The sequence below is a fragment of the Melopsittacus undulatus genome, chromosome 2 (genome assembly GCF_012275295.1).
Source record: "Melopsittacus undulatus isolate bMelUnd1 chromosome 2, bMelUnd1.mat.Z, whole genome shotgun sequence".
NCBI lineage: Eukaryota > Metazoa > Chordata > Aves > Psittaciformes > Psittaculidae > Melopsittacus > Melopsittacus undulatus.
Window position 1 is genome coordinate 103,061,957 of NC_047528.1, and position 12,204 is coordinate 103,074,160.

At 39.0% G+C, this 12,204-nt stretch overlaps 1 protein-coding gene across 5 annotated transcripts in view; it reads right to left on the bottom strand.

Moving 5' to 3' along the window:
- Positions 1–11,471, bottom strand: part of ABI3BP (ABI family member 3 binding protein) — a 158,023-nt gene extending 146,552 nt beyond the window's left edge. For 3 of the 5 annotated variants that reach the window (XM_031051267.2, XM_031051266.2, XM_031051265.2), the window contains exon 1: positions 11,366–11,471. In XM_031051267.2, the coding sequence (XP_030907127.1) occupies positions 11,366–11,447 (82 nt within the window). In that variant the 5' untranslated portion in view covers positions 11,448–11,471. Of the gene's footprint in view, positions 1–6,540; positions 6,680–11,365 lie in introns of those variants that run through there. The other 2 variants (XM_031051268.2, XM_034074406.1) reach the window with 2 other exon arrangements.
- Between the last annotated feature and the right edge of the window lie 733 nt (positions 11,472–12,204).

The window sequence follows — 12,204 nt, forward strand, 5'->3', positions numbered from 1 at the left end:
AGGTTACATTTTGTCTACCAATCTCTGAAAAAGTGCAGCAAATGCTCCCTCCAGAGTGGGAGAAAACTATCTGCCTACTAATAAAAAAGCATTCCCTGCCTCCCTGCCTTTACGTCTTGTATCTCCCGTAGTCAGTGCCTCAACTCTTTACCAGCATTTTATTCAGCAACTCTGAAGTGAAGATTCTGGGTTGATATATTTAATGTGACCATCCTTATGTAACCTTGCCTGGATATCTGCATATTTTAATGACATCACTTACGTTAAATGATGAATGCAAAATAATTTAATACTGGTGATCATAACTGCATTCATATAACTTCATCAGCAGTAGAAATTCACGTGGTGGTTCAAACCTTGACTTCTTTTTCCTTCACCTTGACATAACCATCACTGGTTTGCTCAAGTGGGGAGACAAAGGGTTGATTTGGCCAGAGTATAGTGGCATATGATTGGAATGTTTTGAGGAACAGCTGTGCTGGGGAAGCTGGCCCAGCCCTTGCCTAAACAAAGGGCACACATTCATGATGCTGCCAGTTATCATTTTCATTAACAGTATCCTCACAACAAAATAAGACAAATATATTTCAAAAAGCAAACTTGCATTACATACATGCTGGCCTTATTGTAGAAGAGCCAGTTTTTAACTATGGGCTTTTAAATTATGGCTGTCAGGTGAGTTCAGGTGGCATCTAGCCTGCTTCCAGCTGCCCTTTTCCACTTGGGAGCAAACTACAGACTGGGCTGTTTTGCTAATGGCACCTATTTTAGGCCACTGCCTTTCCAGAACAATAATACCCACCTCTCTTCACACCAGATTTAATGTGACATTGATGCATAATCCATTTAAATAAGTAAGTCTCAGATGATCTCCCACAAAAGGCAGTAGTCAAGAACACTCCACAACAACAGTCTTATACTGCTTACCAACAATTCAGGTCTGCACCTGAATTTTCAGAAGGAAAAGAAATCCACTAGGAGCTGTATGAACAGTTTTGACTATGGCAGGTCACTGCTAGGCATTTTTTCCCCTGGAGCACACAGAGCTCTGTCTGCACGTGCAATGCACAGTATGCACCTGGTGAGTCCAAGCACTCCAAAGAAGCCTCAGACCCATTAGTCATTCACAGTACGATCAGTCAATAGCTATACAGACTATACTATCCATGTACAGTAGGTCTGGCCAAATAGTAGCAGCAGGATTTACTGTATAACTCTCCCATCAGGTAAATTATGTAGCTTGCCTGTTGTAATAGCTAGATACAAAATATTATATGGAAGACAACTGAAAAATTTCAGAGAGAAATACTTGGGAACATTAAAATTAAAATGAAGAGGCTGAAGGCTATACAGATTACCCAGCAGTGAGATCATTTTAGAGGCGTTCATATGCTGTGGAATATAATTCTGGCAGAATCCACCGTATGTATCATCACACTGTCACACCACTGCCCATGCCAGTATAAGAATGGAATTCTGGTATTACAGACTGTCTTTGAACTCTGAAGTCTGACGCTCAATACTGAGTTTTGATATATTTTTGAGCAATCTTAGGACACAACTGTCTGTATGATAAAATAACTTTGATTAAATGAGCTGCTATAATGGCAACATTCTTATGGGTTGTTTTAATTTTCAGCGAAGAATAAGCCAAATTTGTCATGACATATCTACTGATTGAAATCCTTTGCCACTCTATTATACCAGTTAAATTTCTCATAGGACTTTATTGTCATCTTTATGTCATTAAACGTAAAAGAAATATTTTGCACAAATCAAATTAATTTTGCGCTTCTCTTTCCAGACACTAAAAAAAAAAAAAAAGAACTTCAATAACTGGACCTGCTTCATTAGAATATGTTTTTTAAAGGTTAATGCATTGTGTAATTTGAAAAATAGTTCCCAGAAAGATGTTCTGTAAACAATGGAGAAAGTAACATATTAACATATAAACCATATGTCATTTCACTCCTTTTGTGATTATTTTGATATGCCAGCTTTATTCAAGGTTAAAAAAACTCTCCAACTTTCAGGCCATTTTTACCTGCCTTATGATTTCTACCCTGCTATTCTACAGCTACCAAAGGGGTGCTTCTTGGGAGCTGAGGGGACAGCACACAAAAGTTTAAGGACTAAGGGTTGGCTGTTGCAGTATAGCAACTGAGATAAACTAAAATAACTCAATATTGTTTTAACTGCTTGACTCCAGTAAGTGAAAACACATGCCGAGTTTAACCTCTGCCTAGGAAGAAGTATTACATAACACAGCATAGCCAGCAAATTTAGCTGAGAATAAAACTAGCCTATTCCTTTCATAAATGTCAACAAAAGTTTGGAAGTATACTGTAAATACAGCATTCACTCTCAAAGGAATGTCAGTTATATTTACCATAAACACAAATATTAACTAGTAGTTACCTACAGTATTTTCTAACATTCCTGTATACTTACCAAAGAAACCAAAAAACCTTATTATTTTTCTGACTTATCCCCACAGTTGATAACTGTAGAAACAAAAAAGTTTGGATCTGTTTTTTCCTACATGAGTCTGTAAATCAGTCTCTTTCATGTGGTTCCATAGGAATGTTTCCCTAAGAAGGCAGCAACTAGGAATAAGGTGAATTAAGGTTTCCTGAGCTCTTCCTGGAAAACAGAACAGGACAGGCCTGAGTCCTGGAAAGTAGAACAAAGATGGACCCTAAATGCAATCCACCTGATGAATAATCCAAATAGTAGAAAACCACAGAGTTTGAGTACATGACACCAAAAAGGAAAAGAAAAAGAAAGAAAAAGAAAAGCATTCAGACCTTTAACTGTAAGTTTATAAGATGATATCAACCCCCAAATCTTCTCTGCTCTAACAAAGAAAAACAGAACATGAAGATACACAAAAGGTATCAGAAAGAGATTATAGTGAAAAAAAGTGTATTTCTCAGTACCTCTGGAAAGTCAAGTGGCAAAATCAAAAACATGAAATGCTGTTACCAAACATTAAGAATTTGTTCCACAGCTGTTGCTTTCAACAACATTTGTATCAGGTCCAGCTGGAAAGATGCCAGTGAAACACCGTCTACAATCTAGTGGATTTTGTCCTGTGACATGTTTATTCTTGGTCTCTGCTTTGCTCTTTCATCTGTCTCTGTTGTAGTTTAAATCAAGTCCACACACAGCTCATTTATTCACTCCCCCCCTTCGCTCCCCCAACTCCCGGAGAGTTAGGAAGGAGAAACCAAAGAATGTAGCCCCCACGGACTGAGATAAGAACGGTTTAATAGCTAAGGCATAACACAAATCACTACTGCCATTACTACTACAAATAATGATGATAAAGCCAATAACAAGTGAAGAGAATACAACATCTCACCAGCAACCAACCCATAACTCACCCCACCCTGCCCGACCGAGCACCGACCGACACCTCCTCCATCCCCCCAGAGCTCCAGCACTTCCAGGTCTCTCCTGGTTACATCCTGAGTATGACGTGCTATGGTATGGAATACCTCTTTGGCTAGCCTGGGTCAGGTGTCCTGTCTCTCCTTCCTCCCCTCCTCCCTGGCAGAGCATGAGGCTCAGAAAAGGCCTTGCACAAACCAAATATTTGAGCAGTAACTCAAAACATACTTGCTATCAGCAACTGTTCTCAGCCCGAAAGTCAAAACACAGCACTGCATCAGCTACCAAGAAGGAGAAAAAATGACTGCTACTGCTCAAACCAGGACAGTCTCTCAGATTCTGGATGGTCTGTTTACCAGCTCGTTCTCTAAAGACAAGACTTTTTTGTCTGTCCTCAATTCCTGTCTAGAAAGACAATGATGCATTCTTCAAAGATAAATCATTTCAGTTATACAAAACCATAAAAAATTAGAGTATGACAAGTTATAATTCTGACACCTATGCACTGCAATTGTTTCCATGCCTCATTAAAATATTTCAGGTTCAACAGTGCTGAACAGAAGTATTATATGTTGGATGGCACAAGCATAGTGGCATAATGGAAGAGACAAAAGTAAGTACAAAATGTCCAAGTCTCTCTCCCTTCTGATGAAAAAAAAAGCTTTAGAAGCTGACATAGTCAAAGGGACAGTGGCTCAAACACTTGATAAAAGACCATCCCTAATCTTACCATCTTCTCCTGCCCTGTTCTTCTGTGACTCTTCACAGTCTCAATAGGCCCCCACTACTGAATTTTCTTAGCAGCTGATCCCTCAGAGACTCATGAAACACAACGTAATAGGAAAAAGGCACTATCTCCACAGTAAAACACAATACCCATGAAGCTCCCTTTCCAATTACATTGCCTTTATTTGTATCTGTAAAATTTTAATACAGAGAGTCAGAATTATGACACAACTTGTAACTGCCTCAACACTTGTCATTTACTGTAGTAAACGTGACAACTGCATTTAGGGCACCACACTAGAACCAGATGTAAGTAAAGACCCATTTTCTATGCAAGCAAAATTATTATAATGTAGGATACATAGAAGCAGCATAAAGTTCCGACTGGAAATCTTAACTGATATTTCCACGATTTTGACTCCTTAAATCATATTGATAGTGTTTCCAAATTATTCCCCCAACAGTGCCCTAATTTTTGAAGTCAAAATAATTAAAGAATTGAATTTGTTAATAAAGAACACTCTTTTGGAGAACACCAATAACATTTTCTTTGTCATTGTAGTCAAACATACACTTGTGGAAGTGAAAGTATAAAAATACACAGGAAAAGGGAAACCATGTGTGCTCCAGCCTCCTGAGCAGCATATTTGCACACAATCTCTCACACAGCTCTGGAAGTTACTGACATCCAAAGGGTGTGCTGGCTCTGTTCCTTTGCAGCTGCAGGAGGCAAGATGTTCTTTCCACCTTGGATCACTGAAAGGAAATCCCAGTCCACAAGACCAGGGATCAGTGTTTCACCTCCTGGAGAGAAGACTTGAGAGAACTCCAAAGTGCTAGTAAGAAGAGTAAGACTTACATCGATAACCTGTTCACAGGAGTACCTGCACCACCAGAAAAGTTTGGCTAGATTGTTCTCCCTCAAGTTATGAAATCGATTCCATGGTTTCCCTCAGAGCAGGAGTTACAGACTTAGTTACATAGTTTATGACTTAAAGAGCACAGGAATTCACTAGAATTAAAGTTTGCTTAGCAGGGCAGACTAGCCCTCTTAACAGAATACCACCGCTACATATCCTCATTTTAAAAATACTTTAAGACACAAATCTGCTTTTGCTTGTGAAAAACATCTGTACTTCATTTCAAATGAGTGTTAACAGAAAGACAATCATCTGAACATTTCCAGGTAACAGCTAGATACTAGTATATTTGCTTTTTCACTGCAGACCAATGTAAATAATACTCTTACAGGCAGCTGCAAACAAAAGAATTAGGCTGATGTTTCAACAATGCAAAGTGAGAATCTTTAAAAAGCTATTTCACAGAAAACAAATGAAGTTCCCACCTGCAGCTTTCAGCATCTGGCAAACAAGACTTCACTCCTGCAATGTTATTTTAGGACATGAAATAACGCATCCCAGAGTTACTCCTCTACTGACTGGTGAGAGGTAAGAAAATCACCTCTTCTCCTGAAAACACTTTTAGGTTCCACATCTACGAACCAGAATCTCCTAGGAAGCCCTTAAAGTGCTGATTTCTTAATAAATGTTCTCATAAGGAACTAAATCACAACTCCCTTTCTAAATGTTACTTGTTTCAGGAGACTGCAGATGTAAAATGCATTATTGTAAAACGCATTATAAAGCACAATGGACTCAAGCAAGCACTTCTAAAAAGTGAGAGCAATATATGCAGTACAGAAACAATTGTGAAAGTGCTGTTTTAATGCCAGAGTACTACGATCTAGATACACAAATATTCTTACCATTGCAAGCTATGACTATTCTTCCTGCAGTAATAAAAAATATATAAAATGTCAACGTGACATGGGTCACATTAGCAAAGAAAAGAACAGATCCCTGCCAGATTTGCAAATCTACTGTACTTCTAGACCCCAGCAGAAAGGAATAGGTAAAGAAATATTCACACAGGTTTGGAGGGTGGAAATTTTAATAAATGCATACAACCTGACCTACAAAAGTCAATTCCTACTGAATTGTTAAGGATGGATATAAAGGGAAAGCATAAAAGTTATTTCAAGACAGAACTGAAATTTTCCAACAATAACACAGAATGCTTCTAAGTCACATTTTCTTTAAGATCTTGAAACACAAACCTGCACAAGGCTGTCTACATCCTTACAAAATCATTAAATACAGTTACTTTGTTTCATGGTAACTCCTCACTAAAGTCACAAGATACCTGAAAATATTTGAGCTTATTTTATTAGAGGGCTTTAAAGTTACTCTCTTGTCCCTGCACCTTGCCCTGTTGACTGTTCTTTCATCTTTTCCATTATTTTTTATCATTCTTAACATGCTGAAAGTAAACTTCCATGCCAAAACACATGCATTAAAAACAAAAAAAAGCCCCACAACACCAAAACAAACAAAACCCCAGAAAGTTGTCATAGCTACTTGCCTCTTGGCAATTTCTGAGCATTTCCCAGGTTTAGTGCAATATATCCACAGAAAAGGAGAAAAACCAATCTTGACATCATGGTCACAAACCCAACCTTGCACTAGGAATGATTCTGACAGGTAACACACAGAAGTACTGCAGTTGCATTTAAGTGAACTGTTCTCTCTGTGGCAAGAGGCAGCAACACTTTGACACTAGCTTAGTTTACACAGTGGGAGGAGACAGGATGACATCACTCACTCCCACTGGAAAAGGAGAATTAGCATTAAAAAAAAAAGAAAAAAGGATTATCAGGCTCCTCCTACAATAATCTTCTGGGGTTTATTACAAGGTCCTTCTATCACCCAGGGTAAGAGATTACCGTTTTATGATATAAATTCCACACAAATAAAACCAGGAATATCAAAACTTCTATTAACTGAAAACTGATGTGAGAGACATTTTCACTGTTTTATCCAAGAAAGTTGGACTTGAAATGCAAAAATAACACTCGCAGTACTCTGAAAACTGTTTGCTATATTGATCTCAGTATTTCTGCAATCTTGAGAATTTGCTTAAGGTTAGTTTGAGCTAGACATGGCTTTCATCCAGGCAAAACAATTACTACTTCCACTTGACACAACATCATAAACATATAAATATGTGTTCAGTAAAAGATCTGTGTTAAAAAAAAAAAAGTAATTTTTTCACTTGTATCCGATTTGGCAATTTAAAAATATTTTATATTTTCCCCTTTCATAAGACTCTGGCAAAACAATGAGCACAGTGCCTATGTGAAAGCAAAAAGGCAATGCATCTCCTTCCAGAGGCTAGATCCTCTCACCAGTTACATAACTGTAAATGAACAGGAAATTCCATTATTTCATTTAAAGCTGTTCCATTCAAATGAGTTGACCAAGCACAGAATTTGGTCCTACTCACAACTGAGAAGGTGGGAATAAAGGCGTGAAGCAGAAGAAAGAGGTTGCAACGGAATAAGGAAGAATTTAGAGTTAGTATCTGGAAAACATTCCCAACGAGATTACATCTATTCAGTGTGTACTCCTCAACAAACACCAAACCACCATGAAAAAACACGTCAACAACCAAACCCAAACATATTTTCTGCTTGTCATATGCAAAGGTCTTCAGAATGTATGGTCTGTTTCCACTCCCCACTTTTCTGGGACCTGACATCATCCTACTTTCATACAGTGTTCCGTTAGCAGAGAGAAGTCAGAGTATTAGTGCATGCACTGGGTAGAAACAAAGTAATTTCAAATAAAAAGGTAATATATTCAAGCATCCAGAAGTGTTTCTTAAAAAACAGATTAGTACTTTATTTAAAAGACCCCATGTACTCTGTACTTTAGAAAGAGTTTCAAAACAGAAGATGAGTAATGGTTCTAGAAAAAACAACAAAGGAATTTCAAGCTCTTCTAATCAATATGGAGAGCATACAGCTATAACAAAACCAATTTTGACAATGGAAATGTTTTCCAGCCTGATCACACCCTCTTTATTCTGACATAAGGGAATCGTTTTTTGATTTATTAACTGAAAGCTGGGAATAACAATTTGGAAGTCAATATTATTGACAGACCACAAAAAATCCCCAAACACTATTACCTCAAGGGTCTTTGGGAGGATTCACATCCTGAATGTGAACACTATGAACAGATACATGCAACAAGTACAATGTTTAAAAGGTCATACAGTTGGACAGGACTCTCCCAAAACACTGACCACACATAATGGCAAAAGAGTTTCAAATGACAGAAAGCTGTATGCACAGAGCAAATGTGACATTGTTCTTTTCATGGTGGAATACTGTTTTCAAAATTGTCCCAGAAAACACACTCTATTTTTTCCTCTTCAAAATTAAAAAAAAAGAAATCAAGCATTTGAAGGAACAGTCTCTCAGGAGAAGTAATGGGAAAAAATACTTCTTGGTCACACACAGCTGTCTTTGTATTACTGTAAAGTGGACTCTTGGTTTGTCTTACGGCAAATTCACTTTCCCTTTAAAGATCACACAAAACCTTTCAACAAAAATAAACAAAGGCCAACTTTATCCAGAAAAATCTCTGTGAAACATATTAATAATTTATTAAGAGATAGTAATATTCCCATCACTGCTTTCAGAACCACTTGCTTGTCTGCTGCCAGTTACACCTTTCCTCTCCCTCCTGTGCATTTTCCAAACACTTCTTTGGTAGACCATAGAGACATTTAGCCTTCTCCTTGAAATTCTGTCAGACTATGCAGGTCCCTTTCCCTCTGAACATTCCTGTAGAAAACAGCTCTGCTCAGCCCAGCTTTGAAAAATCCACATCATGATGCATTTCACATTCTGTCTTATCAAGCATCTTGATCAGAGGCAATTAAGGCTTGACAAGCAGATATAAGGGCAAAGACTCAAAAAAGTTTTAATATAATATTCTCTTACACTTTTCCAGTACACTCTCAGCACAGAATCATAGAACCATAGAATATCTAGGGTTGGAAAGGACCTTAAGATCATCTAACTCTGCATCATCTTTGTCATCAGTGATTTCATCCACTTGTTTTCTTACAGGTCTGACTTTTCCTAGGAGACTTGTTACACAAAAAAGTGAAAAACAAATCAGCTTCTGCTTTCCTTCTTCCTACAGCCTTCTGCTGTCCACTGGATATTGACTACTGCAAGCATGGGAACAGATGGAGCTACTGGGACTTCAAGCACTATCATGCACTACTGGATGCTTCTGTAATGCTGTTCAGGTTTTAGATTCCTCCTTTTGATGAAGGGCTGCTCCACAATCTCCATTTAACTAGAGGCAGCACTTGGTTTCAGTTCACAGAAATAAAATCTGTACATTGCCGCGGCCAGGTGGAGGGGAGGGTTAGGGTTCACAACAGAAATTATCCAACCCAGAAGTTCTTCAGGTTTCTTTCATCCACTCAGACCTGGAATTATACTACTTATCTCTAGTGGTTTAAGATCAGCTGTAAATCAGAACCACGCAGGCTCTGTCTCACTCTCCCCCTTCCCCCCCACTTCCCCTCCCCCCCCCCAACTCCTGGAGGGATGGGGAGGAGAATCGAAAGAATGTAATTCCCATGGGTTGAGATAAGAATAGCCCAGTAACTAAGGTATAACACAAACCACTGCTGCTGCCACCAATAATAATAATGATAAGGGAAATAACAAGGGAAGAAAATACAACCACTCACCACCCACTGACCAATACACTGCCTGACTCCAGCAGTGATCTAGCGCTTCAGGGTAACTGCCCCAAGTTCCCATCCTGGGCATGACATGCTGTGGTATGGAACACCTGTTTGGCTAGCTTGGGTCAGGTGTCCTGGCTTCCCCTCCTCCCTGGCAGAGTATGAGTCTCACAAAGTCCTTGGTCAGCGCAAACATGATTTAGCAACAACTAAAAACATTGGTGTTATCAGCGCTGTTCCCAGGCCAAAAGTCAAAACCACAGCACTGCACCAGCTACTAAGGAGAAAAACAATTGCTACTGCTGAACCCAGGACACCATCCTTTGTCCCATCACAGAAGGAAAAGATGAAACAAAGAAGATCCAGTTAATGACAATTTTGTGTTAGTATACTTTTACCGTAAGAGGCAAGAAAAATGGGGCAAGTGCAGTTATGAAAAATCTCAAACAGATAAAATTTGAAGGTAAAACCTCTCATATCCCTAAATCCTCCAATTCAGCACCAAATTAATGCTTCAGTAACAAAGTCGAGTACTCAAAAGCTTACTTCTTTACCTCAACTTCAACAGAACCTCTCTGGGGTAGATCTCAAAAACAGAGATTTCAACAAGATGGTAGCACAACAAGTCTGTGAGCAAAACTGTGTTTTTCTAGTTCTATTTTAATAATTATCAGACCAGAAAGTGGAGTGAAAACAAGAGTATGGGAAGGCAAACAAAATGTCAGAGGGGTGTGGGGGAAGAACAGGACAGAGGGGTTTACATTTTGTTTCCAAATACAAATATGCTTTTGTTGAGATCTGGGCTCCGTCCCAATTCACCTGTCATTCCTGATTATTTTGACAAGCAAAAGCCAAGGTGACTCAACTTCTTACTGTTCTAATTTAAAGCAGGAAGAATGTGTAAAGCATAATCTTTAAAATCAAAATCCTATTTTCACTCTTAAAAGCATAAAAATGCTCTATGGAGCTCTAAGAGTAAGGACATTCTTTCAGTACACTTGGTCTGTCTTTTTTCACAGCATTGCTGGTTGGTACTGTACCTTTCACCAGTGCTGCCTGTTATTTGAGAAACGCCTTTGTTTAAAAATGTAAATGTTAATAATAATTATCATTCTTTTGTGTTTGATTCAGTTACTGGACTCTTGTAACTGTCAGGGGATCTCCTCTAAAGGCCTTCAGGAAAAGAGAGGTGCCAAAGAACATTCTTTCAGATGTGTTGCTTAAAAAAGAAAAGGAAAAAAAAATCTTAACTCTACTTTCTGAAAGTCTGCAATTGCTTCTTCTTTCCCACTCTCCCACTGTCAATCTGATAAGCAAACATTTGAACTCTCATGCTATCAAAAACACAGGGTGGCACACTAATCTATTAGTCTAAAGGTAAGGCATATCTCATTTGATACAATAAAAATGAGAGACAATGTCAGTGCATTCCAACATGCTGATCCCAAGCTGAGTTCCAGATCTCCAAATGAATGGGATCAGAGACAAAGTGAAAGAAATCAGTCAAATGATCAGAACAGCTTTTTTTTTGAGAAATTTTGTTACATAGTTTGTCACACTGGTCCACCACTCACTCATTTGACACCTGTGATTTCAGACAGTGACATCTTTATTAACAGGCTGTACATCTCACCGAAGTTCTCCTGACTGAACACAGTATCATTCCTCAGCCTGTCTTTGCAGGGCAAGTGAAGACCATCTTGGCTGCCCTTCATTTGGCTTGCTCCAGTTCATTCACATCTGTCCTGTATGTGGGGGTGGGGTGAGAGAACAATATTAGACACAACCTAAGTATGTGGTCCAGCAAGTGGCGAGTAGCAAGGGACAATTACATCCTCCACCCACTGGCCAAGCTCCTGTTCATACCGGACACTGCTGACTTGCCTCACTGCTAGGGCCCATTGCTGGCTCCTGTGCAGCCTTTTGTCCACCCAGATCCCCAAGTCCTTTTCAGCAGAACTGCTCCCCAGCCCATCAAAGCCCAGCTTGTATCATTGCAGGGGTTATTCCCACAGAGATACAGGACTTTGCAGTTGTCCTTGTTGAATAACAAGATATTCCTGTCAGCCCATTCCTCCAGCCTGCCTAGGTCCCTCAAGAATAGCCCTGCCCTAAAGCATATCAAGTGGTCACCCCAATTGTGTGTCACCTGAAAACTTGGAAGAGTCCACACCATTACCTTCTCCTCCTCTATCAAAAACCTAGCCTGTTGTTTGAAGCAATACGTAACTACTCAATACTGAATACACTGCCATCTGCAGAAAAATACCTTCATCTTTTCTATCAACACATTTGTGTTACATGAGATAATTAACACAGATACAGCCTCCCTATGACTGGATTACTCTGCAACATTCCTTCAATTCAACTGAATTCCAACATTTCCTTGCTCTGCTTATGCCTCCCCTGCCATCGTACCTCTAAATACTTATCACTGAGTGTTTAAACAGAATCTGATTAAGCTGAAATGCA